This window comes from Camelus bactrianus, chromosome 6 (genome assembly GCF_048773025.1).
Source record: "Camelus bactrianus isolate YW-2024 breed Bactrian camel chromosome 6, ASM4877302v1, whole genome shotgun sequence".
NCBI lineage: Eukaryota > Metazoa > Chordata > Mammalia > Artiodactyla > Camelidae > Camelus > Camelus bactrianus.
Window position 1 is genome coordinate 1,267,515 of NC_133544.1, and position 27,983 is coordinate 1,295,497.

Consider the following 27,983-nt stretch of genomic DNA (forward strand, 5'->3'; position numbering starts at 1 on the left):
TGGGCCAGCTCTGCTCTTTATTGGCCGAAGTCCCTCCAGCCTCCAGGCTCAGCAGCTCACACCTGGAGGGGGGTGTGTGCAGGGGGCACGGACAGGCTGCCCACAGGGTCACTGGGGAGAGGTGGCAGCCTCGCTGGCTGGGTCCTTCCTGTCCCCAGGCCTGGATCCTCGCCCCCCTCAGCCCAGCAGGGCCCCCTCTGGAGGCAGGAGGGGCAGCTGCTGTGCGGGCTGTGCTGTTGAAAGGTGGCCAGGTCCTGGCTGTGGCGGGGGCAGGCTTGGTTGTGGCTGCCAGGGCAGACACCTTCCCACCCTCAGGGCTTCCAGGGACAGGTGCCAACTCTGTGGAGTCCCCTGCCCAGCTGAGTAGAGAGACCCTTGCCTTCCCATTCACGGCCAGACAGCCTGCCTCAATTCAGAGGCCCTGGGGTCCCCTCATCCACCTGTTTAACCCCAGCTTGGCCACCACAGAACAGTAGAAACAATCACATTTCAGTAAAAACAACTCTGCTGCAGCCCAGCTGAGTGGGTGGGGGGCAGAGCTGTGGAGCAAGGGCTCCCCGCCTGCCTGGCTCCCGGGGCTTCACGGGGAGAGGTCCACGAGGGCCTGCCCCCAGAAGAATCTGGGAACCAGGTCACTGGAGAGCGGGGTCCAAGTTCAGGGCTGCCCAGGGACGCAGCCACCTGTCCCTGTTCCCCTGCAAGAGGGTGGGTGGGCACCGTGGTGCATGCGGTGTGGGGTCGGGGTCTGACACCGGCGTTTGGAAAGCAGGCCTTGAGTGGCCAGGGGCGTGCAGGGAGTGTAGCAGGGCGCCGGGTGGATGAGGCCCCGGTGCCCGTGGGGGTCCCAGCCACAACACCTCAAAGGCCTCAGGAGGCGGTAGCACTGGCTGGGTAAGGCACGGAGTTTTTGGTTTCCCAGGGCCTGGTCCTAGCCTGGCCCTGGAGGGGCCTCGCTCAGCAGCAGCACGTCCAGTGGCCCCTGCTGTGTGGGTCCACTCACTTGGCTTTGGGCCTGGGCCTGAGGCCTGCAGGGAGGGAGAGGAAAGGGTGTGGTTAGGTGTGGCCTGGCCAGGCTCCTGCTGTCCCCTCATCACCATTGTCCGAGGTCCACTCTGACCTCAGGCCCCTTCTTTGGAGCAGCAAGGCTCACCCAGGAGGAAGGTGCTGGAAGACCCCCAGCAAGCTAGCTCTGGTCCAGCAGTCCAGACAAGGGCTGTTTCATCACCTCTGATGGGCGGGCGGGGCCCGTCACTCCCTCTCCCGCGGCTCACTACGCTGTCGCCCCCCCCCCCGCCAGTGCCCTCGGTCACCTCCCCTCACGTGGAGCCTCCTGCCTTGCCTTTCTCCAGTTCTGTCCTCAGGGCGCCAGGGCCCCACACCCAAGGATCCTGCCGCCCGCCTGCCCCCTGCACCCTCTGTGCTCTCTGGTCCCGGGGCCCTTGCTGGCTGTCCCCCCAAATGCCCTGTCCCCACAGCCACCCCAGAGTCAGGGATGTCCGGTTTGAGAGGACGACCGCTCGAAAGAGACAGGTCACGAAAACGAGTCAGGAGTCAGGCAGATGTGGACAGTCAGTCAGTCGCAGCAGGGCTCCCGCCCCAGTCCCACTGCGGAGCCGGGAGGAGTGCTCAGGCAGGGCCAAGGGTGCCGGGGCAGGATGGAGGGGGAACAGGGTTGAGCTCAAGGAAGGACCCGAGGGGATGGAGGGGGCAGCTTGAGGCCACTCGTCCCATGGCCACAGGACGTCACAGCGGAGGACGGGGGCAGATCACCTGCACTGGAGACGTCCGTGATTGAAAAAGAGAGCAGGAGGGAAGTTTGTGGAAGGAAATCACCATTTTGCAGCCGCTGTGCAAACTGGCAGCAGTCACCCCGGGGCATCACCCCCAGGCTGCCTACTCAGCACAGAGGGAAAAACGGTTCCTGTGCAGCGGGGGGCGGGGGTCCGGCAAAACCACCACTGGAACCACTCAGTCAGTGTCAGTGCCGCTGACCACAGGACAAGCAGGCCCCCACGTCCCTCTCACAACGCTCTGGGGAGGACTCCAGTCGAGGGTGTAGGATTCCTGCCCCAAGACAGCCTGGACGTTGTGCCTTCCACGATGTCAGTGTCACGCAAGACAAAAGGGGCTGGATGTGCGGCCCTGGGCACGATCTCGTTTCCAGAACACTGAAGCAACCGCTATGGGACACGTGGCCACCCTTGCCCGGCCGGGGCTGCGGGTGAAGACAGTATGGTGTCCCGGGTGGGGCAGAACAGCCCTGACCTTGGGAGACCCCGGGGACAAACCCAGGGAAGAAGTGTCCGGACGGCTGTAACTCAAATCAGGCCACGAAGGTGGGCGAGGGCAATACAGCAGGTGTTAGCAATTTTCCTAGTTTTTGCAAGTTTTTGCCATTCTGGGGTGAACAGCAGGTGCTGTTCATTATGACCTTGAAAATTTCCTATTGAATTACAGTTTTTTCAAGTAAGAAGCTGGGGAGACAGGAAGGGTGGGATCCCTCCTCCTGCCCTCACCACTGGGGGGATGGGCCCGGCTGGGGGTGAGTGTCGGGGCACAGATCTGGCACTGGGCACTCTGACCTTTCACCAGACGGTGGCCACACGTGGTTGCTGTCCCCAAACCCATGGACCACATGTCCCAAATGCTCCCCACACGCAGGGCGAGCAGCTGAGGCTGCAAGGACAAATCCTGGCTCCTGAGGGGTGTGCTGGTGAGGTTCTAAAGGCGAATGTTGGTGTTTCACACCAGAGCCACGCTCAGGAAACAGCCCAGACCCGGGGGTGAAGGCTGCACCCAGTGTGAGGGTACACCACGGCGAGACATGCCCTGGACCCTCTCCTGCCGTGGCCTCTTCCGGCACCAGCCAGACCTCACCTTGGTGCCCTGTGCCCTAGGCCCCAGGCCCCAGGCCCATGGGCTGGAGGTGCGTGGAAGGCAGAGGGCCCCCACTCATGGGTCTGGTGACCGGGCAGGGGTTCCAGGTCCCTGCACTAGTCTGCCTCCACCAGCACAGGCTGGGATGCGGCAAGGATCTAGGCCGTCGATCTGACTGCATCTCTGAGCCTCATCATAGACCCTGACCATCCTGCCTGCTCTCAAGGGACTAGAAGCGCTGCGCATCCAGCGGAAGCGCCTATAGACCCACTCGCTGTCTCCAGGACCTGGCCTCCAGGGAGAGGAGGCCTGCGCACCCCCTGCAGGGGCTGGCAGCCGACTTGTCCCTGGCAGCGGCCCCTGGGATCTTCCTCACTGCCTCCCTGGGGACATGTGTGGCTGGCACCAGCGCCAGAGGAGGGCTGGGGTGCCCTGTGGACAGATGCAAGGGAAGGGGGGCGCCTTGGGGGCTGGGGTGAGCCAGACAGCTTGGGCACGTGGCTTCCGCCCTCAGAGGCCCTGGAACCCTGCTCCCCGAGGGCTCCCGGGTCAGCCCTGTCCACCCCAGCCGCTCGAGGCCGTCTGCCTGGCGGAAGCTCTGAGGCTGCCCGTTGCCACAGCAGAAGAGACAGCTGCTAAGCGAGGCGTAGCCCCCGCGCTTCCCGGGAGAGGAAGGAAGACAAGGGCCAGGAGCGTCCCACCACCAGCAGCTCAGGAGTGGGAGGGAAGCCAGGTTAGCGCCCAGGAGGGGCCGGGCACGGGGCCCGGCCTCGACGTCACGGTTAGTGCGGAGCGCCGGGCTGCGGACCTACCTTACTGGATCACACACAGCCTTTTTGTTTTACTATCATCAGAGTCAGGGGCAACCTCTGCTTTCAAATAAAAGAGACGCACTCAACAGCTTGTCACTCAGCGAACAACCCTGAACTCGGAGCTGGAGCTGGGGCCACAGGGACCCGGAGCCAAAACGCAGCCCCGCCCCAGGGGCTGTCTTGGCCTCCTGCTGGGGGCCGCGGGGGAGGGGGCAGGAGTTAGTGGGTTAGAGGTGCAGCCACCTCGGCGGTGCCCCCCTCAAGCTGCCCCTCCTGTGGGCCAAGCGCCACTGCCTCCCTCCTGCAGGACGGAGATGCCCTGGGAACCACCCACTCTCGGGGCGGGGCGGCGGGGAGGAGCGGGGGCGGGGCAGCCACTGTGGAGAAAAGCCCAGGCTGCGGGATGGAGGCGCTGCTGCTCCCAGCCCTGCTGACTCGCCCGCCCAGGAGCCCACCTGGGAGGAGGAGGGGACAGGAGGCCCCAGTTACCTTCCTGGCTCCTGCAGGGCCGCTTCTTCCTTCGCCTGCCTGTCCCCTTCGAGGTCCGGCCCTGGGCCCGGGGGAGGGTGCCAGACCCTGACGAGTCAGTTACTGCGTCCTCAGAGAAGGACCTGTCCAGGGACGTGTCCAGCGCAGAGTCGGGGGCTGCGTTCTCATCCTCGTCCCCATCCCTGTCCCCGCCGGCGCCTGCGGCAGCGAGGCCAGCACTGTGACTGCGGGGGGCTGCGTCCTCCAGGCCCTGGCCTGCGCTGTCGGCCTCTGCCTGGCGGGCACCCTGAGGGGCTGCGGGCTCCTCGCTGTCTTGGCTGGAACCCATAGCTCCGGCAGGCCTGTTGCTGGAGAAGCTGAGGGGCTTCAGGGCCTGGGCGTCTTCCAGCACCACTGGCCAGGCCCCTGCAGTGGGTGGGGGGCCCGGGGGGTCCTCCGTGGCCAGGAAGTCGCTGGCATCCATGTACCAGGAAGAACGCCTCTCCAGGGGCCCAGGACCACCCTTCTCTGACGGGTCTCCGGTGGGCTGGGGGCTGCTGGGGGCTGCATCTGCGAGGTCCCAGCCCTGGGGCTCCCTAGCTGCTACCGCATCAAGACCAGGCTCAGAGGTGGGGAGACCGGGGCCCCTCACGGGATCACTGGTGGCTGCTGTGAATGGAACGCATGTCAGTGGAGAGCCTTGGTGTCCACAGTCTGCTCAGAGTTGGGCAGCAGGGGACACTGGGCCCCAAGGTGATGACACATGACCCCAGCCCCCAGAGTTCCCAGGAGCAGCCTCCCCGGGAGTGGATGCCCCCCCCAGAGCCTCATGCCGGCCTCTTCCACCTCTTCAGAGCCCCTCTGAGCCCCAGGGCTGTGTGTCAACCAGCCAACTGGCCCAGCTCTCCTGCCTGCCGGGGGGCTGGATGGAAGGCTGTCACAACCGCCGGGGAGACCTTGATTGTAGCACAGACAAGGGAAGTACCGTGTGAGTGAGCTGCCCCAAACCTCAGGGCAGCAGGGGAGATGAGCCAGATCTCCCATGAGGTCAGGGAGGGCTTCCTGGAGGAAGGGAGGTGCCGGGCTGCAGGGCCAGCACAGGGCGGGGATGGCGGTAAGGGAACGTGATGGGGAGGCGGGTGAGGGCCTCACCAGGTGCCTTGCTCCTCAGGGGGCCTGCGGCAGCCGCCTTGCTGGGCCCCTCGGCGTCCCCTCGGCCGCGGGCCGTCTTCCGCAGCTGGAAGCCCTTCCGGATGTCAGCCAGCAGGGCGTCGATGACACACACCTCCTCCTGCTTCACGCCTCCCTTCCTGACTGAGGAGCCGAGAGACCCTCAGAGACATGCTCACGGGATCCCCAGAGCCCACCCGGGGGCCCTTGGGAGGGCGCCGCCTTGGAGGAAGGGGTGGGTGGAGTTGCGAGACTTTCAGAGGGAGGAGGGGCCAAAACCCAGACTCGGCGGCCCCACCGTGGCCTGTCCCTGCCCCCAGCCCCAGCCCTGGCCTCACCAGGCTTCCCGTCCTCGCCCCGCAGCCTCCGGGCCTCCTCCTCAGCCGCCAACTGCTGCTTCCTCCTCTCAGCCTTGGCTGCCTGCTCCTTCCGGTCCTTGTTCTCCTGCCAGGCAGACAGGGCCATGACCCCGGCCCCCCATCTCGCAGGAGCCTGGCAGGAGGGGGCAAGGCCGCCCACCCTGCCCAGGCCAGTGGGGCTGCGGGACCAGCATGTGTCCCTCCAGCCCACCTTCAGAGCCCGGATGAAGAGGTCGCGGAAGGTCTTCATAGTGCTGCACGTGTCCTCCAGGGACAGCTGCTGGGCGTCCTCACACAGGTAGCCGGCCAGCTCCAGCCGCTTCTGCTCGATGGCCTGGAACACCTCCTCCAACTCCCGGGAGGCCGCGACGCTGGCCTGGGGGCATGGGGCAGGCACACGGCGGTGAAGGCCCACGGAGAGCACCGCCCACAGCCATCAGAGACGTCGGGCTGGAGCCCCAGGGAGGGGCCGGGGTGCTCAGAGCCGCGGGAGGACAGCCCCCGACACAGGCCCTGCAGGCGTGGGCTCTGAGCAGGACCCTGGTCCGAGCACTTCAGCCCTGGGATCCAGGGAGACCCTGCACCTGTGGGAACTGCTGTGGGGCCAATAAGAGGGGGCCGCCCTCCTGTGGGGGCCCCTTGCCATGGCTGTCTCGTCCCCCAGCCCACCTGCCCCAGCCCAGCTCACTCTGCTCCCAACACTGGAGGGGGCCCTGCCCCCCAGCGCTTGCCTGCAGCCGCTGCGTGTACTGCTCCTGCACTTCCGGGACAGACGAGGACACCTTCCGTTCCATCTCCAGAAGCTTCTTCAGGTTAGTGCTGGACTCTGAGCGGATGATCTCAAGGTTGATCCTGAAAGGCCCCAGACGGGCCGGTGGGGTCAGGTGACAGCAGACATTCAGCCTTGCTGGGACAGTGGGGCCCCGGACCGCACACCCAAAGGCTCACAGAAGGACATTAGAGCTTTGGGACGGGCTGAGCGGCATGAGGGGGGCGTGCCCACCATAGAAGGTGCAGGGGCTGTCGTGTTAGGACAGTGACCCCAATGGCTCAGTCTGTCCTCCTCGCCCGAGCCCTGCAAGGTTCAGTAGCCCCAGGACCTTCTATGGCGGCATGGAGCCAGGCAGGGCTGTGCTGCGAGTGTGGACCCTGGAGTCGGATGGCTGGGGCTGCCCGCCCAGAGCCGCCCGCTGGGCTATGTGATCCCATGGACGTGGCCCTGGCTTCCCTGGGCCTCAGTCTTCCTGCCTGCACAATGGGGGTGGCATGGCTCTGCTCATGAAGGTTAATCTTGTAAAGAGGCTGTGTGAGACCAACTCCTGGTGGGACTGTGGCTGGGTCTCACCCTGTCCCTTGAGGCCGCAGTTTCCCTCTGTCCCTCATGGGGACAGGGCACGGTGGACACGAGGTCCTGTCCCAAAGCGAAAGTGACTGTCTATCAGGCAGCAGTTCCTGGGGGCCCACGGTTGGGCTGCAGCCATAGGACCCAGCCTAGCCCAGCCACCGCACTGGCTGGGACCAGGGCTCAGGGCAAGCCGTGGGCCGGGCAGGTGGGTGGGTGGGGCAGGAGGCGCCTACCCTGCTGCCTGGGCGGGCGGCTCCAGGTCCTGGGGCAGCTGCAGGAGGTCGGGGTGGCTTTCCTCCACTTCCTGCAACACAGTGTGTCCCTGAGACCCACTAAGGCCACATGCTGCTCCGGGGAATGCCCATGCCCACCCTGCAACCCCCAACCCTCAGCAGCCGAGGTCCACACCCCCTGGAAATCCATCTGGACCTCCACTCTCTTCCCTTGGGCCTGGCTGTGGTTCTGTGACAGTTTCGCCTTTCTTGGGGTCAGAGGGACAGAGACCACTCAGAGCAGGAGGAGGCTGTAGGGAGGGCAGTGATTCGCAGGGGAGCTGGAATAGGGCTCCCAGGAGGGACTGTGGGCAGGGCAGCGGGGGAGTGGGCACCCTCCCGCAGGCCCTGGGGTCCCTGGCCCGCGGGGTACCTCCAGCACGTGGTGCAGCAGCGTCACACGGCTCTGCTGGGACTTGGTCTCTGTGAGCTTCAGCAGCGTGCTGATCTTGAAGCCATCTGCGTCACCGGTGTGGCTGCCCTGTGGGGGTGGGGAGTGAGTCTCTGGCGGGCTGGGTGGCCGGAGAGCACGGGTGGGCAGGTGCGGCCCACTTACGTAGTTGAGGAAGTTCCCGATTTTCAGGATCAGCTGGCAGAAGACGGGCAGCCGGTGGCTGGTGAGCAGGCCTGCGGGAGGGGGTCCTGTCACTGCCTCCCGCAGGCCTCCCTACCTCCACCCCGGGCTCGTCCCAGGGCAGGACAGGGCCGCGGGGCAGGAGGCAGGGGGCAGGGCAGAAGAGCCCTGGACACAAGCACGCTTGGGGGCTCTAGAAGCAGGCTGCCCCGACATCAGTGCCCTCTGAACCTCACAACCCGGGGACAGATGACCCCGACCCCGTTCTATGGGTGAGAAGGCTGACGGGAACCTTCTGGAACCTAAGGCCGCCCTGGCTCTTGGCTCTGGTGCGAGGATGACAGGGGACACCCCTGCGTGTGTCCTCAGCAGGAATGAGCTGCATCCCGGTGGTCAGGCTGATCCGTGTCCCTGCCCCGTGTGTGCGGCAACTCCCTCCCTCGGGCGGAGAAAGCGGTGTGTGCACGTGTGTGCACGTCTGCGCGCTCAGGCATGAGTGCACATGCTCGGTGTGGGCCTCAGAACTGGGTGATGCTGCACAGTGAGGCGGGGGAAGCGGGCACACAGAGGCGCTCCCAGTGGCTGTCGGGAGCCCTCGAGCTCCCCAGCTTTGGGCCCCACTCACTCTTGCAGGCGGCCAGCAGCAGCTGGGCCTTGGGCCGCACCAAGTCCAGCACGACGGCCGTGCCCTCACACAGCAGCATGCACTCGACCCGAAGCTGGTAGCTGGGGCGGCAAGGCAGGAGCTCAGGAGCCAGCCTCCCCGCAGAGCCCTGGGCCGGCAGGGTCCGCTCCGCGCAGAGCTGGGGGGCCCGCAGCCCGGCCCTGTGCAGCATGCACGTTCCCGGGCCCGGCGCTGGACAGGGCCCGGCAGGATGGTGCCGGGGCCCAGGAAGGACGTTTCCAGCGAGCGCTCAGGGGTCAAGGACGAGGACAGGCGCCCCTCCCTCCTAGGACAGGCGGAGCCTTCTGGGGTCACACAGGAAGGTCCACGCAGGCCTGCAGGAGGCCATGAGCCCCTTCCTCTGGAAGAGCCCGCCGCTGGGGGGCTCGCACCAGTGACATCTGGACCGTTCCTCATGGACCCCTGAGGAGGGGCCTGGGCCCAGCTTCCACCCTTGCTTCTCCCTGCCCTTCCCCCTGGGGGGCGGCGAGCTCACCAGGGGATGCCCAGCAGGAGGAGGTAGAACTGGTCGGCATTGGCTAACTGGGCCTGATCCTCCGTGAAGGAGCGCAGGTTTTCAATCTGCGGGGAGGAGGCCCACACGTGGGGTTCCAGCTTCTGGCCCCCACCCAGTGCCTGCTCACTTCCGGGGCCCTCCCATGCCCCCTAGCAGGGCTGGGCTGTCTCTCGTCCCCACTCACCTCATTCTTCTCGGGAAGGAGTTTGAGAAGCTGCCTGAGGACCTCCACGTCAAACTTGGTGGTGTCTCCAGCCCGGATCATAGCGGTGACCTCCTCATTGGAGCTGGAGGAGTGAAAGGATGGGGGGTGGTGGAGGCAGGATCCTGCCAGCCTGGGATGGCCCTTGGCCCATGACACCTCTACTGGCCGCACCAGGGTTTCCTCCCACACCTGAGGCTGCAGGAGCCAGGGCTGCTGGGGCACAGAGAAGGCATGCTACCTGCCTGGGGTCACACAGTAATAAGGCTAGGGGCTGAATAATGCACTCCTCGTCTCTCAGAGCACCTCGGCCTCCCCTTTCCAGGGTGCTGGCTGCTTGGGACACAGGAGGAATGGCTGAGTAGCATGCAGTGAGCTCCCAGGCAGGGCCCAAGGCCCTGCATCCACAGCAGGGAAGGACTTGGGGCTGGGCGGCAGGGCCAGGTCCTCATCCTCGCCCTGGCTTGGCCATCACCTGTCTGTGGCTTTGGGGAATCCCAGCCACTCTCTGGGTCTCATTTTCCCTAGGAAGTCTGGGCTGGTGGTCTCCAGGGCCCCTAGTGGGGGTTGTCTGTGACTGTTACCCCACTGTCTCCAGCCCCGGGGATCGTATATGCACTTCCTAGGGGCGTCCTGAAGATGGCACTGCCGAGCCCAAGACAAAGCCTGGGGCAGAGACTGGGAGTCCGATGGGGCTTGGTGGGAGGGGCTGGCCCAGGGACACCGGCTGCTCACCATTTAAACTGCTTCAGGAAGATGTTGAGGTTCAGGCTTTTCTTGGAGTCCAGAAAAGTGATCTGGAAAACACCACGGGCACCTGAGTACCTGGAGGGTGGGCATGAAGTGCCTGGTCTGAGCCCGGGGCCCCATCCCTACCTCCCGGGGCTCCTTCCTGGCCGGGGCCGCTGCCTGCTCCTTGGGCTTGGCCGTGGGGAAGGAGAAGAGCCGCTCGATGCTGGAGAAGTCGGGCTCTACCACCTCGGCGTCCGAGCTGCTCAGCGACGCCCACATGGAGCTGCACTCTGCGGGGGACGGCCGCCAGTCAGCTCACGCCTGCCCCAGGGGTCTGGGAGTCACAGGGCCCCAGCCTCGGAGGCCTGGCAGGGATGCCCTGCCTGGGGCCCAGCCCAGGACAAGCATATAGCCGGCACTTAATAAGTGCCTGACAAAAAAAAAAAGCCCTCTAGCTGCTGTCATGCCGTGCACGTATAGGGCACAGGTGCCCGCGTCCAGGTCGGCCTCGGCCTTCTCTGAGTGTCGGCACCCCCCACCAGGGCACCCAGCACCCAGGGGCCTAGGCAGTGCAGGGTCTGCGGCATCAGAGACTCACACAGGGCTGCAGGGGAGTGGGTGGGAGGAGAGGGTCCTTAGAGATGACTCTGACTCATTCCTGCCCTCCTGCCCCCAGACCACCCAGCAGCCGAGCCTAGAGCAGGAGCCCAGGCAGGAGCACACACGCGCTGCAGGCACCACTGCCACTCTCCTGAGCAGGGCCCAGCCCCCTGCCGCAGAGGGAAGCCACCTGGGGCCCCGGGGCCTCACCTCGGGCCACACTGGAAGGCAGCTTCTGCCAGTTCAGCTTCTTCATGCGCACAGTGGGCGGGTTCACCCGCCTGTGGCTGGGGACCCTGGCAGAGCCCAGGCTGTGGTCCACCTGGGCCACAATAATCTCCTCCATGCCAGGGGCCCCAGAGGTGCTGGGCAGGGGTGGGGGCGGGGGTGGGCACCCCATGCCTGGGAGTGGAGGTGGGGGGGGTATGGCCTCACTAGAGACAAGCAATGGGGGGGGTGGGGGTCGGGTGAATGCAGCCCCCAGGCCCGGCAGGGGTGGGGGAGGTGGCGGTGGGGGAGGTGGGGGTGGAGGGGGAGGAGGAGGGGAGCCGGAAGTGGAACCAGGGAGGTGGGGCACAGGTGGGAGTGGGGTGGGCTCCTGCTGCTCTGGGGCTGTCGGCTGCGGGGCCATCACGTTGCTTTCGCTCTGGACGTCGGCAGCGGGCAGGCTGACGGGGGCCGCCACCGGCTGCGGGCCCTCCACACCCGCCTTCGGTGCACCAGTGTTTTGGGGGGAGCTGTCCTTGTGACTCTGGCCCAGGTCAACCTGGATGCTCTTGTGGGCCTTGTCCAGGGAACGTGGGCGGGGCCGCGCCTTGAGGGACAGGAGCCGCTCGACCATCTCCTCCAGGGTGCACTCCTGGGCTGGGGTGGGGACATCTGAGGTCAGGGTAGGGGACAGCAAGAGAGGTGTGGTCCCCTCCCTCCCGCAGGAGGCGGTTAGGGGCCAAGGATGGCAGCCTTCCCCAACAGAGAACCCAGTGTCTGCCCACCGGGCTGGGGTCAGGGAGGGGGATGTGGGCCGGGGCTGTGGGCAGGGCACCTCTCCCTTGTCCACTCACTGTCACTGGCCAGAAGCACTGCCCGGTTCACCAGGTTCTCCAGGGCCTCCCAGAGCAGCTGGCTGGAGCGGAGGGTGGGCTCTAGGTGCAGGAGGCCCTGCAGCACGGACAGCAGGTGTGCGGATGCTGGGGAGCAGCTCACCTGCGCGGGGCAGGCGAGGAGGGCGTGTCACGGCAGTCCTCTCCCCAGGTGGGCCTGTAACCCCCGGCCTCCCTGGGAGCGTCCCCCGTCACCACTCGATGCCCCGTGGGGGCCCTGGTGATGAGCCTTGGTCAGGGGTCCCCAGTGGCTGCACTGGCGACACCTGGGGCCAGGTCACCGTGTGGGGGCTGCCTGTGCATTGAAGCCAGGAGCACCCCTACCAAACTATGACGACCCCAAAGGTCTCCAGATGTTTCCAGATGTCCCTGGGGACACTGGTCCCCAGCTGGGAGCTGCTGGGTTCAGTGATGGACAGGCCTGAGCTGGACCAGAACTCATCCTCCTGGCTTCTCACCAGTCCTGAAGTTCCCTGGGGCCCAGGACAGTGCAGCCACCTCTGGGCAGGCCTGGCCTCTGGAGCCCTGTCCTCCTGGGGCCTGTGGCCCCAGCTCTGCCCCTGGGTAGGCCCAGACTGTACCTCTTTCCAGCCCCCATCGCTTGCTCTCTGCCCCAGGATGTAGCTCTGGACATGACCCAGGCCCCAGGCCCCAGGCCCCAGGCCCCAGGGCAGGGCGGGTGGCCGTTGCTGGGCCTGAGACCCCTGGAGGGGCCCCAGCCTGGCCCACCTTGTGGAAGAGGGCGGCAAAGACCTCCTGGTGGCTGTTGATGTCTGTGCCTCCGAAGACTCGCAGCAGCTCCTCTTCGTCCTCGGCCTTGGCCTCCCTGAAGGTCTCGAGCTGGATCAGTAGGTCCCCGTCCTCCAGGTCTCTGAGCGGAAGGGGCCCGGCGGGTTGAGCTGACTGTTCCCACCAGCCTCCCCTCCCTGGACGCACACGCAGACCACCCTGAGAGCCCAGGGCTGCCACAGCCAGGAGGCAGTGGTCTGTTCAGGCTGGCCTCTCTGGCCAGGGGTGGCGACCTTCCATATTCAAGCCGGGGGTCCTGCCCGTCTGCCCACAGGTCAGCTGGCAGCTCCACGCCCCTCAGGGAGGGACGAAGAGGACATGCTGAAGGTGGCACTGCATGGATGGCAGGCCCTCAGTGCTGGGAGGGCAGCACTGAGACCACACCTGAGGGGGTCCACCGGGCCCCTGTGTGGAGGGCCAGGCTTCTGGCCCGACCGTGGGAGCCTGAGCATTCACTGAGCCCAGGACCTGCCCATCGTCTCAGCCTGGCCAGGGCGCTGTGCCGTCAGTGGCAGGGCGGGCCCCTCAGCACCCAGCAGACCTTTGCCTGAGGCCAGCTCAGCACTAGTCACACCAGCTTGGGTTGTCCTCCTGGGGCCCCCTCCCGGACCTGCCCCAAGACGACCTCCTCGGGGTGGGGGCCTCACCCTGGAGAGTGGTCCTGATGGGTTCCTGGGTACCCGTGTACATTTGGATTTCAGGCAAACAAGGAAACATACTTAGCATAAGTATGCCTCAGCCAACATCTAGAATACACTTCCGCTAACAAAGTGACCTGCTGCCTGTCAACGGTCCAGCGCAACCGAGGGTCCTGTCCTGTATCTGGTGACCCTAGCTTCTAAGGGCGGCCGCCAAGCCCTGGGACAGGGAAACTGCAGAATGGCCCGTCCAGCAGTGCCGGGGATGGCAGGCTGGGTCCTCATCGGGACCAAGCCCCAGGAGGGGTAGGCCTGCTGGGGCTACTCGCCGAAGCTCCACCCTGCCCATCTGGAGGCGGTGCTTGGGCCCGGGAAAGGTGGGCCTGGCTTTGGGGAGCGGCGAGCGGGGACTCACCGCAGCCGTGTCAGGACGTCCAGCAGCTGCAGCCCTGCAAAGGAACAGGCAGCACTGGCGGGCCTGGGAGGCTGCCCGCCCCCCGGGGTCGCTGGCACCTTGCGATGCCTTTGCCTCCGCCCTTGCCCTGGGCTCACTCCCACCACCCAAAGCACCCAGCCCGTGAGGCGGGAGGGGAACCTATTCCCACAGGACATGGGGGGGACACAAGGCTCTGGGCGAAGACTGCACTGGATACACAGCAGTGTCCCTTCAGTGGCCACTGCCACAACCAGCAGGGCTGGAACTGGGTATCAGACAACCTGCCTCCCTCTGCTGCTGGGCAGACTTGTACCCAGAGCCCTCGAGGGCTGACGTCCAGGGGTCCCAAGGCCCCGGGTCCACTGAAGGGAGCAGGTGGGGGCAGGAGGCTTGCCAAGCCCAGGACAGAGCCTTCCTCCGGGGCCCTGGAGTGGGGGACGCGGGGCATCTCCCCGGGAAGGGGCAGAGGTCCGGGCAGGGTTACCAATGAACTCGCTGCGCAGCTGGGTGCGGGCACGGATGTCCTCGGGGCCCAGGATGACGGCGTTGATGACGCTGAGCAGGGTGACCACGTAGGGTACGTTGTCACTGTCTGAGAGCTCGCTCATGATGACGCTGAAGCGGTATTGCTGGCTGCACACCGTCTGCGGGGCAGGCAGGGGTCAGTGTGCCCCCAGGCCCCCCCAGGCCCCCCCGGGCCCCAGCCCCCACTGCTCACCTTGTAATGGTCCAGGGCGTCCAGGGTCAAGGCGTGGCCCTCAGGCGAGTAGATGCACAGGGCGGCCAGCAGCTCAAACACCTGCTTCTTGACCATTACGTTGGACGTGTCCAGAGCTATCAAGGACCGGAGGAGTCTCAGCGGCGCCCACCGGCCCCAGGCTGGGGCTCCCCCTCCTCCCAGGCCTGCCCGTCCCTGGCCTGTGCCCGCCTCCCGGCCTGGACGCCTACATTTGAGTTGGGAAGCGCCCAGCTGGCAGAGGCTGGAGGCCTCCCATCCACATCAGGTGCCGACCTCTCCTGATGTGCTGACCTGCCTCTGGGACCACAGGGAGGGGTTGGAGGCACCTGTAGCCCCAGTTACCCGGGATCTACTCTGGCTGGCCCTCAGTTCTGAGAGGGGTCCCTGCTGGCTCTGGGCCCCAGGCCCACGCTGGCACACCTCCCAGGGCCGAGCCTGTGTTCTCTCCAAACTTAGCACTGACTGGTGCCTCTGCGTCCCCATGTACCCCTGCCCCCCACCTCATTCCTGGAGCTGAGAAAGTTTTGGGGGTGTCTCTTGGCTGGCCCTGCTGAGACTAAGTCACAAAGGACTCCACAGACAGAAACAGCTGGGCCTGGGCGGGGTGGAACAGGAATGAGGTGGGAGGCTCACCCACAGGTGCTGCCCCCCCCCGTCACCTCCCCCCAACCCCGGAGCCCCAGGCATCAGTGGGAGCAGCACAGCCTGGTGGGCAAGGGGCACACTGTGTGACCACTGTCCCCCAAGGGCAACCTAGGGCCTCTCCCAAGGGCTGAGGACTGAGTCTGGGTGCAAGGTGGGGAGACTTCTTAGAAGAGGTGTCAGCCAACTGGAACTTCAAGGCTGAGCAAGCCTTTGCAGGTACATGAAGGCACAGCAGTCTGAGCAGGAGGGGAGGCCAGAGGGCTGCAGCTCGGGATGAAGTCCCCAGGTGGCCAGAGCAGGGACGGGGGGGTGGGGTGGGGGGGTGGAGGTGGATCATGACCCCATCAGCAGGGGCCGGCCAGACTAGAAAGGCTGAGGCCCAGCTAACCCCGAGGAGCTTGGAGCCAGGTGAGTAAAAGCGAGGCCACCTGGGTTTTTGACCTAGTGCCTCCAGTTGCCACAGTGTGGACGGGGGCCTGGAGGCCAGAGACCGGGGAGGGGGCAGGGCCTGAACTAGCACAGGGCTGGATGGAAAAGCAGGGCAAAATCACAGAACAGAGGAGTCAACTAGAGGCAGCTAGCAGGAATATCATGGAGTCTCCAACTTGGGGAGACGGGAAACCGGTGCCTCCTGCAGGAAGCCCTCCCTGCTTGCTGGGCCAAGCTCTCTCCTGTGCCTCAGCCCTCACACTGCCTTGCATGGCCTGGAGCCTCACACTGGGTGGCTCAGGCCCATCCGTGCAGCCGGCCTCCACGGGCCACGGCTCACCCTGGGAGAGCTGGCGCACGTAGGCCTGGTTGCTGAGGATGTACCGGATGCCCTCCTGCGAGTTCATGACGGCACGCACGCAGCTGATGCAGGTGAGCTGCAGCAGGGCGTCGGCGATGCGGGCCACACCGCGGCCCGACAGGCGCGCCAGGGCCTCAAGCAGCAGGTCCAGGCCGCTCTGCTCCAGGAACTGCACCATCCAGCCGCCGTCACTGCTCTCTAGGCGCTTGCGCAGGCCCGAGTAGTTGACCACAGAGGGCATCTGCAGGAGCCGGATGCACAGCTCGGGGTCGGCGTTCTCCAGGTTGGCCTCCGTGGGGTCCGAGTCCTGCGGCCCCAGCCTCTCCTTCAGTGCCGCCCACTTGCGCTGGGCGCCCTCCTTCACCGACATCTTGCCGAACTGCAGGGCCAGAGGGAGACGGGGTATCAGCCTGGAGCCCGGCCCCGGGCCTGGACAGGTTCCATGGGCTCAGCCTGGGCAGGTGAGTGGAGGAAGCGTCCTCTGTGCCAAAACTCCACCTGCCAATCAGGGACTCCCCGTGCTTCCTGCTGAGACCCAACCTGCAGGTGACACACTGTGCTGCTTACCCCTCGCCCCACCAGGGCAGCCACGACCCACAAGCACCTCCTGTGCCAGGTGCTTCTGACACCCATCCCTGTCTCAATCGTCATAGCAACCGAGGAGGCAGCAGCACCATCCTCGCTGGGGGCACTAGGACCCCGAGGAGGCTGCACCAGCAGGAACACCACTAACCCAGCGGTGACGCGCAGCAAAAACAGTGCCTCTGGGGCTCCCTTACCTGGCCCCAGGGTGCTTCCCTTGCCCAGTGGACAGGATTAGATTGGGTCAGTAGGGTGGGCGGGGACAATGCCAGACCCTGGGCACTTCCAGGCCGCCCACAGCATAAGGAATGTGCCTGGGGAGGGCGGCTGACTCTACGGTCATGTTCAACACCCACTGGATTCTGGGCAAGATCAGGGCGCTGTGGAGAGCGGGCCTGTCAGGGCCCAGGTTTTATGGCTTCAGTTTGTCCATCTGTATGCAATGGAGGGCCAGCGTCCCCCCTAGGCCCACTGGCTCTTGGAGATTTACCTGGATTCAGCTGCAACCAGTGTGATCGCAGCCCAGAGGACACCCCGCAGAGGGTAGGGGGTGGCCTGGCCCGGACGTCCCCCCACACGCGTCTCTCCGACAACAGAATAGCACGACAGGCCTCCGTGTCATCACCACACCCACCAAGCCCCCTCCCTGGGGCCCCGAGCCATGACGCTGTCCTTAACCACAGCCCCTGGGACTGGCCCCAAGGGTCAGGGGCAGCCCAGGCTCTTCTACGACCATGTATGGCTCGGGTCTTATATTTAGCGTGTGAGAACGGCAGCAGGAGGCCGGGGGGCAAGGCACAGCGATACTACTGCGCCTCATGCCCAGGGGCTGGTGCCGGCACTGCCTACCCTGGCCCGTGGCCTCCCACCCCCACGCAGGCAGGCACGTACACCCGACTTAACAGGAGGGGAAATGGAGGAGGCACCCAGGAAGGCCAGGTCACACGCCCAGGGCCCCACAGATGGAAACGGCAGAGCAGAGGCTGGACTTCGGAAGGTGGCCAGGAGCCCGTGAGAGGCTGGATGTCCAGCACAGCGTTACTCTAAGGGCTGCTGAGTTACAAGGGAGACCCCAGGGGCTACCTGAGGTCACATGGGAGACAGGCTGAGTGGAGCCAAAGGATCCCCAGCACTCGCTGTTGTCGCCTCTGGAGGTCCCACTCCCTGTCTGCCCGGGGGACAGTCTTGAGTGTCTGCCCTCGAGGTTCTGGAGCCCACCCCAAGCCTGCCAGGGGCAGAGAGCAGCCCCTCTTGTGAGCAGTGGGTCTCAGCCAGGAGTTCAGCATCACCGCCCTTCCCCGGCAGGCCCTCACCCTCCCAACTGTCCAGCTGCCCCGAGGGACCCATGGGGTCCTCCCGGGACGCAGCCTGGCTGCGGCGGGAGACGGCTGAGCTGGGCACACTGGCCCTCGCCCACAGACCTGGCCGAGATGCTTGTTCTGTCCGACCCTGTTTCCTCACCTGCACCAGCCTCAGGCTGCTGGAAGCACCCTGCGAGGCAGGTGACGGGATGTCGGGGTGGGGCATCAGCCATCCCCTATGGGTCCCTGAGGCCTGGGTCCTGGGCTGGGCCTGGTTGGGTGGGAAACTTGGAGCCCTCCCCATGACTCTGAGGCTTAACCCACCCTCCCAGGCCCACCGCCTTGGACCCCCATGCACTCACCCAGATGCGCAGGACCTTTCTGCCGCCTCTGCCCACCCATTCTGGGCCCTGCCTCGGGCTGCCCCTCACGCTCTCCTGGCTGCTCATCACTGCTGACGACTGAACTGCCCAGCTGCCAGCCGTGGCCCTGGTCCCTCCCAGGCAGCCTCTCGGTGGCGGGGGACGGGGTCACTCCCACCAGCACCATGAACAGCACAGCAGACGGACCTCCACACACACTGCCACCCGCCTGAGGTGCTGCTGCTGAAGGAGGACCCAGAACGGACCCTCCCTTCCCCGCCTCCACTGGCCTGAGTCCCTGCCTCCTTGGCATAGGCTGAGTGGACAGAGCACAAAGCCTCCCAGGCCAGGCCTCTGGCCTCCCAAGTGTCCTCTCCAGCCAAGAGCCCCAGGGATCCCTGGTTGCAGAAAAACAACTCAGAGAGACAGCCAGTGTCGCCAGAGCCACCCCTCCTGGAACTTCCCAGTCCCCCTGTACATCTCCCGTTCCTGGGGCCATGGGCTCACTCCCCTGAAAGACCCCACATATGGGGGCCCCCTGGTCTGTGGGGTGGGAGCACAGCAGGTGACCGGCCACCTGTCCAGTGTGCCTCCTGTGCACCGTCCCTGTGTCCTACAGCTCAGCCGCACGAGCTGGCCCTGCCTCACAGTCACTGTGTGCGCAGGGCCTCCGGTGAGGAGAGGGGGCCTGGCTAGGGGCCTGGCAGCTGAGGTGGGGGCAGGTCTTCTCCCTCTGTGATGCCCCCCAGGCTGCCCACCCTCATCCAGAGCCCAAATGGCCAGGCCTTCGGCTGAGGATGTCTTCCTAGAAACGTTCCAACGCTCTTCAGGATGAAGGCTGGATATGTAAACGGATAATGGCCAGACCATATATAAACACAGAACCCTGACCCTCAGCCGCAGCCGCCAGCCCGGGAGCCCAACCCATCATCCACAGGAACCAGCCCAGGAAGCCGCCTGCTCCCCACACGGCAGACCTGCAGGAAGTGAGACCTCTATCTCCAGCGACAGCCCAGGAAGCCAAACAACCTGTAACGGCCCCCCCGTGGCCAGCAGGGGTGTGACCAATAACCGACAGCGTCCATCATTTTGTCCCTGCGTCCGACTTAGGACCAAGCTGAGAAAGCCAGACACGCCCCCAGCCATCACTGCGGCGCCTGAGTCTCGTGGGGGTCTGGCTTCCCCAGCCCACCGCCCGCATCAGGCACCCCTAAGTTCCCCTTTCTATGAAGCTTTCCATACACAGAAAATACTTGACACACCAACTATGTATCACATACCACGCACGCAGACGTGGATGTGTGTGTAACGTTCTAAGGCCTCAGTAACAACGTGCATGCACGCAATAGAAGCACAGGGCAATCCCACTTGGTGCCAGCCTGCCAGCCTGGAGTCCCTGCCGGGCCAGGTGGTGGTGCCAACCCCCTGGCTGCAGCAGCTCAGAACAAACCAGCAGCCTTTGCCTGTTCCCGCCTGGGTGGCAGTTGAGCACTTCTGCAAGGAGCACAGGACGGACTCGTTTACTGCTCTCAGGCGCCCGTGTGGAGACAGCACCCGGAACCCTGCATGGGAGGCAGTGTGCTGGAAGGCGGCAGCCTCCTTCCTGGGCCTCCTGGGCTGTGTGACCAGGCAAGTTACTCTGCCCCCTCTGTTCTCCATCTGCTAGTGACAGCATGTGTCTCAAGAGGGGTGCAGCAGGGTTCCCTGTGCAGGAACTGGACCCCGAGGGCACTGCACGAGCACGTAAGACTCGCGTGGCTATTGTAATACTCATCCAAGGAAGCCTGGCTCTCTGCCCTCCGGCCCTGCTCAACCTGGCCCGGCCCAAGGCCCGCAGCCCGGCCTGGAGAGCTAGATGGGGCGAGGCCACAGGGAACCTTCCCTGGCCTAGGTCTCACCAGGTCTCCCCGTGTCCATCCTGTCCTGGGCGGGGCCTCCCGTGGGGCGTAGCCTCCTGCAGGCGGGGCCACAAGCTCAGGAATGTGTTCCCTGTTCCCAGAGCTCCCCCAGATGAAGGGCGTGGCCAGCCTGCCCTGGACGGGGGCCCCCATGGGGCGGAGCCTATGCAGGGATTTGGAATTGCTGAGCTTGCGTGCAGCCAGCAGCAGACTTCACAAAAGGAGACCCTTCTGGGGCCCCCAGGGCCCAAGAACCTGCTGCTCAGGCCAGACCTGTCCATCGGGCTACTGAAGGGTCAGATGCTTCAGCGCCCTCCAAACAGACCGCCCCTGCCCCCCTCTTTCCCCTGCACCAGAAGAACCATAGAGGCAGGAGCCTCCTGCAGAGGGAGACCCGGGACCCTGACATTGGTGGGACGTTGCCCACTGATCTCTGGGTTCACCTGTTTTCGGCCATTAACATGCAGTTTCCATGGGGCCGGGGTCATGCCTTACCCTTCGTTCTGGGAGGTAGGGTCTCCCTCAGAGCCTTCCTTGGGTCAGCCCACTGACCTGGGTATCCTGCTTGTGGGCACTCACCCAGCTCACACGGAGGCCGCCTCCTTGGACATCTGTCTGGCTTTCCTCCTGCTCCTGGGGCCAGCCTGGCACGGTGATGCCCGCATCTCCACCTGGGCGCCCAAATGCCTGGGCAGCTGTGTGACTCATGGGAAGCCACTGCCCCTGCCTGGCAGTAGACAAACTGTGTGTGTGTGTCAGGGACAGGGTCAAAGGGGTCCCCCAGACCTCAGAGACCAGCTGTGCATATGGAGAAACTGAGCCAGAAGGGGGAAGCCTGTCCAGGCAGGCACCGAACACCAAGCTGTGTCCTGGGCACAGGCTGCTGGGAGGCCCTGCACGGGTCCATCCATCGGGCTTCGAGCTGCATGGGAGGGTGGGGAAGCCCAGATTCGGGACCAGAGCTTAGCGCCTTGTGGAGGTGGGTAATGGCTTCCGTTCCTGGATCCCTGCAAGGGCAGGCGGAGGGGCTCTGGGGATGGGGCGGGGACCAGGCCTAAGGAAGGCACTTGAGATGGGGGGCCGGCTGTCCGAGGCTGGGGAGGCAGCTTCAGGGCGGCTCTGCCAGCATCGGTACACGGGCTGGGGTGCTTCTGGGCCCAGAGCCAGCGAGGGCGGGGGCGGGGTGCACAGAGTGAGCTTGTCTTCCCCCAGGGTGGGCGGCAGAATGGCAGGAGCGGGGTTCCGGAACTCGGAGGCAGGGGCTGCCACACTGTATTTTTAGCTCCTACAAGAACCCAAATTTTTCCACTGCTTGGCAACCCTTGGATTACATTCCTGGCAGCTCCCTGGAGCTCAGGGGCAGCCCAGGCCCTGCCACGTGGGAGGGGGAGCTGAGGCTGTCCTGCTGGGAGCCCCCTATTGCTTTACCCGAATCTCCTTTTGAGCCTCCAGCGTGTGTGTCATCTTCCCTACGAGGCCATGAGCCCTCAGGGGACCTCGACTGACCTGTGTGGGTCACCTGCTGTGGGCTCATCCCAGGCAGGGGTCCTGCGCACAGTGGGCCTCAGGGAAGGAACAACTGAGTGTCCACCCATTGCCTGCCTGTTCCCCTGACGCCAGAAGCAGAATGCACAGGACCTTGGGTGGGCAGTGTCCTCACTGCTCCCTGGCCCGTCTCGTATCCAAGGAGCTCCACCTGCAGTCTCCAGGATGGGGTGCAAGGTCCCTGACTCCCAAGCCCTGCATGTGAGGAGGTGGGCTGGCTGCCGTGGCGTCCAGCAGGAGGACAGAAAGGGCCCGCTGGGATGCTAGGCGCGCCGTGTGGGATTTCAACCACATGAAGTGTGACATGTCACGCGGGACACTCACTGGACCTTAAAAGAAGCTGCATCCAGCGCAAACGTGGTCCTTCTCACAGTTAGAGCGAGCGAAATGGCAGAAGGGGACCAGAAGCATCTCACAGAGGGAGCTGGCCTCAGAGCAGGCCCGCCCTCAGCTCCGGTCATGGGGGGGGGGGGTCTCCTCCAGGCCGGGGTCCCGGGCTGGTCAGCACTGAGAGCTGGGGGACACCAGTGGTCAGGGGAGCCAGGCCAGGGCTCAGTCCACTCTGCCCCAGAATCTGGGGACAGGTCAGAGTGATGACAGACATGGCATTACCTGGCCCGCTGGCACCCTCCCTGGACCCAACCCTCCCGGGTTAGGAGTAGAAGCCGGTGGAAGCCACAGAGAGGTCGGCCCTGGTGCAGGGGTCGGGGGGGTGGGAGGACTGATTCGGAGAAGGCTGGCGGTGCTGCCCCTGCCCCGGGCTCACTGGGAAGAGGATCTGCGCAGTGCAGCCCTGAGCCGGGCACTGTGTGTGTCTGGGTTTTGGGAATGGGCTGGGGGAGACCTGGGACTGGCTGACTCCAGTGCGGGGAGAGGGCGGGAAGGGCAGAGGCACCCCCAGAAGGAAGCTGGACTTCCACTTCCACCTGCGCTCTCAGGGACCGATCCGTCTTCGCCTCCCACTGTCACCCTATCCCTGGGGCTCGGCCTCCCGGCTGCATGAAGAGCAAGGCTAATGGTGAGCTCCCGGAGGGACTGGCCACCTCTGACACTGTCAGGGTTCTGGTCCGGATCCTGGGGGGCCGAGGCCGGGGGGGACCGCCTGCCTCTCCCAGCAGAGGGAGCGGCACATGGGCTGAAGACAACAGTGACCACCGCCACCTTCCGTGGCTGAGTCGGTTCTGACAACGAACACTGGAGGGGAGTGATGTGTACAGACCTGGGGGGGGGGAAGGCACGGTAAGGAACCTGTGGCCCCGCAGGTGACAAGATGGTGTTAGGCCACCGTTTCTACCCGGAGGACTCCACTGGGCTGCGTGCAGGCCCCCAGCCCGCCACCAGAGTCCCCTCTGCCTGGGTTCTCTCCACGGAGACCAGATGAAGCTCTGAGATGCCTCCTCTCAGAGGCCCCAAGTCCCTCCCCTGCCCCAGTGCTGCCCTCAGGAAAAGGCCTCTCCCAGAGGGGAGGACCCCTGGTGTCCAGGGAAGGGAAGGCGTAGGCCGGGCTTCAGGCCCTGATCGCCCTGGCTTGTTCAGGGTATTGGGGTGGGACGTGAAGGCTGCCCACTACCGGCCCCCCTCCCCCTTGTCCCAGCTCCAGGCTGCCTGCCCAGAGTAGGGAGGACAAAGCTGCAGATTGAAGCTGGGGGAGGGGCCCCAGCCACACAACCCGGCACTGCCAGGGGCTGCGGCCAGGTCCCAGGGCAGGGTTCCAGTGGGGACCAGGCTCTGCCGCTGACCGGCCATGTCCCTTGGACAACCCACGGGATGTCCTGGGCCCTGGTTCCTGTCCTCACGCTGGGATGAGCAGTCAGCACCACCCCCAGCCCGCCCCTTGGTCTGCCAACAGACTGACAAGATGCTGCCTGTAAAGCAGGCCCCTGATTGTTGGAAAGTGCAGCGTCCAACCATCCAGCAGTCCACTCCCCCCGACATCTCCTTGGCCATGCGGCCGGGCTGCTGGGCCCGACACCAAGCTGGGAGGGAGCATGATCCTCCCCAGTCCCTGCTCAGCATCCCTGGGCCACCTGCTGGCGCCAGGAGCCCAGCCCTACCAGGTGAGTGAGGCCTAGAGCATCGGGCACAAGATGCTGGGTGCCATTCTGGCCAGGTACGGAGGGGCCAGGTCCACGCTGGGCTGGGCTTTCTCATCTGCACGACGGCCAGAAGTTCTCCCAGAACCTAGGGCTGGCTGAGCCAGTACCACCTGCACAGGTGCCCGGCCAGCCTGGCCAGCAAGGCCCCTCCCAGGCCGCCCCCTCCTGCCGTCAAAGGTGACCCCCCAGGTACCGCCTCTGGGTCTTTGTCTTGGCTGCTCCTCCCATCACCGGCCACCTCCCACAGGCAGCCCCTCCCTGCACTGCCTCCCACTTGAGGGCCTGGCTCAACCCTAGGGGGACAGCCTGGAAGGACCAGGCGGGGGCCATGGGTGTCCCCAAGGAGGGCAGCATCCAACCTGGGCACTCAGGGCTGCTGTTCTGCCGGTCACGTCTGTGCAGGTGGGGCGGCCGAGCCAGGCGGCGGGGGCGGGGGAATGGGGAGCACCCCCTCCCCACCCTGGGGCCGGGTGAAGAGATGTCTGCTTCCTGGCTGCTGTGCGCAGGCGGCAGTGCCAAGCTGTACTTGGAGCAGAAACAGGGACACGGGCATGGGGACATGGGTGGTGGGCGAGGCAGGCTGCACGCTGAGGCCACATCCCAGGGCCCCAGAGCACCCAGGACCAGGCAGGACAGAGAGATCGAGGCCCTCTCACATGGCAGGGCAGGATCCAGGCTGGCATCTACCAGCAGCTGGCAAGGATCCCAGGTCGAGCTGAGGCATGCAGAAACCCCTGCCCCACCAGCTGGGCCAGCTGGACTCTGTGTGTGCGGAGGGGAAGGGACCAGCACTGCTGGGGCATGGAGAGGGGCTGGGGCTGGCTCTGCCCACAGCGGTAGAGCGGGTGCTCGAAGGCCAGGAGGGGAAACCACCACCCCACGCTGTGTGCAGGTGGAGTGGGACGTCTGGCCTTCTCCTCCTCCCTGACCCACGTGCCTCGATTAACCACAGGGTTAGCCTCTGAGGTCAGGCCTCAGTGGCACCATCTGCAAAGTGGGAAAAGCAGAGCGGGCCTCCACCTCCCCAAGCCTGTTTCTGGCCGGACTCCCACCCACGGAGGGCTTCGCTCCATGGCCCGGGTCAGCCCGGCCTCCCAGCTGCGCGGGCAGTGCACACCTTCCCTGTGGGGCTGGCCCGGGCACAGCCTCGCGGGAGTGGATGGTCCTGCGGTCTGCCCTCCCACCCTACCTGTCCCTCCTTTTCCACTGGGGCCCAGCTTACAGGAGGCAGGTGCTGGAGGCACTCAGGTGCAGCTGGGAAATTTGTAGGGGCGGGAGGGGCAGGCAGAACAGGAGGGCAGCCTTGGCCCTTGCCCTGGGCCATTCTGTCCTCGACAGCTCTGGGAGAGGGGCCTTTCCATCAGTTACCCACCCGCAACGGCCCCCTCTGCCAGGAAGACCCACTGCCTCAATGGACCAGCAGCTCCGGGGCGCAGCTGCCTGTCTGCACAGCCTGCTCTGCTCTGGGCTCACACCGGTGGGCGCCCGAGGTGGGCCGGCACCGTCCCCACCGCTGCTGGCTGTGTGGGGGTGCTGCTGGGCGGGACCTGGTTCTCTGAACGCCCAGAGTGACGGTGCCCACGGGCGTCTGCTCCTGTGGGAACTACGTGGTGACTGGGAGCCGTGGTGACTACACTGCTCACCTGGAGCCGGCCAGTTCTCCCCCGACCCTGGGGAAGCGCTGTCTGCCCAGCGCGGTGTACACCACACCGGCCCACCGCAGCAGTGGGGGGCACGAAAGCCAGCCCACACAGTAGGAGCTTTATAAATGCAGGCACCAATTCTGTCAGCCAATCACCCTGTGTCTATTTCCTCTTCCACGGAACAGAGATTATGGGGCACCACCCTCACAGGGGGCAGGAGGCTCAGAGACGATGGCAGGCTAGTCCATTCACTCCTCTCCGTTTATTCAGCCCACAGGCTTTCAGACTGCAGGGGAGCTTTGCCTCTGAGCACCCCCAAAAGCCAGGGGCCAGGGCCAGGGCCAGAACCAGGCCAGCTGTGCCCAGGGCGGTGCCCCTGTCTTTGCCCAGTTATTATCCATCCGCGCCGCGCCTTCACAAAGCAGCTAACTTTCCCAACCTGGAAAACAACTGCACTTTAATGAAAGGCGAACGGAGTCTATTTAAGGTAGGACTCCCAGGTCCCGCAGGCGAGGTGTGTGCGCAGGCGAGGTGTGTGCGCGCAGCTCCGACATCCTGTCGACACCTCCACAAAGCGGGGGACCCACACTTGATGGTTAACTCTTTGCTGGGAAGGAGCGAACCCTCGACAGACAGGCAGCCCCACCTGGTCACCTCGCTCCGCCCCCCCTGCAGCACCCCCCTGCCTGCCTGCTCACCCTGCTGACCCGTCACTCCCGGAGCTGGGGGCCCCTGGGGAAGGGCTGGCAGGGGGGCGGCCCACCGCTGCGCCAGCCTGGCCCTTTCAGCAGAAAGCTGGTGCTGACCTGTGAGAGGCGGGAGCAGCGTGAGGCCTCAGACACCAGACCTGAGCCCAGATGTCGACAGGTGCTACACTAGGGCTGCTCCGTGCACAGCCCGAAGGCCTGCTGCCCTGAATAGCACCGTGACGGGGTTGGGGGCCTTCCCTCTGGGTCCCTGATGGAGCCACTGTCCCTACCCTGCAGAGAGCAGATGGGGAAACTGAGGCCCAGAGAAGGCAAGTGTCCTGGCCAGATCCCACTGCCCAGAGGGAGAAGAGGGCGGGGCTGGTGGGGAGAGGACTTCCCAACTCCAGCTCCTGCGTGGGTGTGCCTGACCTCTGGCCTTGTTCCTGGTTCCTGGCTGGGGCAGGGTCATGGCTATCTTAGACACTCACTCCTGGTGAATTTGGCTGGGATAGGGCACTATTGCTGTGGTCGCAACTCAGACTGGCCACCATGCAGCCTGGGGCCCTGGGTCCCACAGCCTCAGGAGGCCAGGCAGAGGGTCTACCCAGCTGGGGCGACTTCCCTCCTGGGGTTATGGTTACTCCCCGAGTTCCTCCCCAGGAAAGGAGCCCAGGGGTGAGACCACAGGGCCAGCCTACCAGCCCCACCCGGGGAAAGCGAGAGCAGTGATGGGGGCTCGCTCCCCCAAGGCCTGCCTGTGGGTGTGCCAGGACCCTGCGTGCGCCCACCTGCATTCACGCAGCTACAGACCCAGCAGCCCCGTCGCAGTGCCTTGGGTGCCACCAGGGCGGCGGACCCAAAGTTGAAGTTTATTTTCCCAACTGTGGCTGATTCATGGTCAGGATGTGGCAGCCACGAGGCGGGGAAATTCTGCCGGCACCGGGCAGAGCGGAGGCCCGGCCGACCTTCGGCCCACCGCCTGCGGGCAGTGCGCGCTCGGGCAGTCTCCGCGCCGGGGCGGCAGTCCGGGGTGGGGCGCGAGCCGGCGGGGCCGGGGCGCCATGGGGGTCCCCGCCCAGGAGCCGGGATCCCGCAGCCCTGCGTCGCGAGGCTGCTCGCCGCCACCCGGGGCGCACACGCCGCTGCCCCAACCCCACTCCCCAGCCCCACGCATCGCCATCACCCGGACTCAGTTTCCCTGAGGATCCTGCTAGGCCCAGAGGGCGCGGACTTACCGGGAGGAGAAGGCGGCTGAGGGCGGGGGTGCAGCCAGCTCTCTATCCGGGTTGGGTAAGGGCTGCCGACAGCCGGCCCACCGCAGGGGTCCGCAGGGCTCGGGCTCGGGCTCGGGCTCTCCCCGGCGCGCGGGAGGAAGAAGAGGCGCCGCCCGGCGCCGCCCGGCCCCGCCCGCCGGCGGCCACGTGGGGAGCGGGCGCGGGCCGGGGGCGGAGTCGGCGGGGGAGGGGAGGGGTCCCTCTGGGAGGCCCCGCCCCCTCCTGGCAAGCCCGCGGAGGGACTAAGGGAAAATCACCGCGGGCCTATAAATACCCGGGCCTCCTCTCCTGGGGGTCGATCCTTTCCCGGCCCTGCAGGTTTCGCCCTTGGTGGGCGGGGGTGGCACTGGGGGTGGGACGCACGGAGTTGAGGGGAGGGAACCGGGGAAACATCTGGAAGTGGTCTCCCCACCTCAGACCTCGCTGTACGCCCCCTCCCTGGTCTCCACTGCTCCGCCTTCCCCCTCGAAACCTCCTCCAGGTCCACCCCCCCCTGGCAGCGCGCCATCTAACCGGCTCACTCACAGAGGCTGCCTGTCAAAAGTCCGGCTTCCCAGGCCTCCTTCGTCGGCCGTCTGCGCCCTGCGTGGGAACCCCCCTTGGGCTAGCTGATGCCACGTGCCCAGAACTGAGGTTCCCTCCTGGGAGATTGCTCTTCCTGGGCTTCCGGGATGGACAGCGTCCCCATCAACCCGGCCAGTTCGTGGGGCCTCCTTCCAGCAGCACTCCCTGAAGGGGTCTGGGCGGTCTCTGGGCAGCCTGACTCCGCTGGGCGGTGCAGACAGCAGGCCTGAGGAAGCTGCCCCTGACAGCAGCAGCCGCCGCCAGTGCCACCCCCTCTTCCCGTCCTGCCTCACCAGTCCT

General features: G+C 65.6%; 1 protein-coding gene across 8 annotated transcripts; it reads right to left on the bottom strand.

The window, feature by feature from the left end:
- INF2 (inverted formin 2) lies at window positions 1-27,983 on the bottom strand. Of its 8 annotated transcripts, XM_074364888.1 has the most exons (24): window positions 27,645-27,983; window positions 27,081-27,465; window positions 15,709-16,108; window positions 14,274-14,389; window positions 14,040-14,199; window positions 13,535-13,568; window positions 12,422-12,563; window positions 11,654-11,795; window positions 10,803-11,456; window positions 10,137-10,282; window positions 9,996-10,057; window positions 9,243-9,345; window positions 9,038-9,123; window positions 8,503-8,603; window positions 7,860-7,930; window positions 7,677-7,784; window positions 7,265-7,335; window positions 6,418-6,538; window positions 5,898-6,062; window positions 5,666-5,771; window positions 5,310-5,471; window positions 4,179-4,826; window positions 3,690-3,749; window positions 1-1,025 (listed from the first exon to the last, which is right to left on the bottom strand). In XM_074364888.1, exons 3-23 carry the CDS (start codon window positions 16,097-16,099, stop codon window positions 3,691-3,693), a joined length of 3,648 nt encoding a protein of 1,215 aa, XP_074220989.1. In that variant the 5' UTR covers window positions 16,100-16,108; window positions 27,081-27,465; window positions 27,645-27,983; the 3' UTR covers window positions 1-1,025; window position 3,690. The 8 variants fall into 8 exon arrangements, 7 of the variants coding, with proteins under 7 accessions (XP_074220989.1, XP_074220990.1, XP_074220986.1 ...); XM_074364889.1 differs by lacking the exon at window positions 27,081-27,465; XM_074364885.1 differs by lacking the exons at window positions 27,081-27,465; window positions 27,645-27,983 and adding an exon at window positions 20,452-20,599 and having other exon boundaries at window positions 3,690-3,746.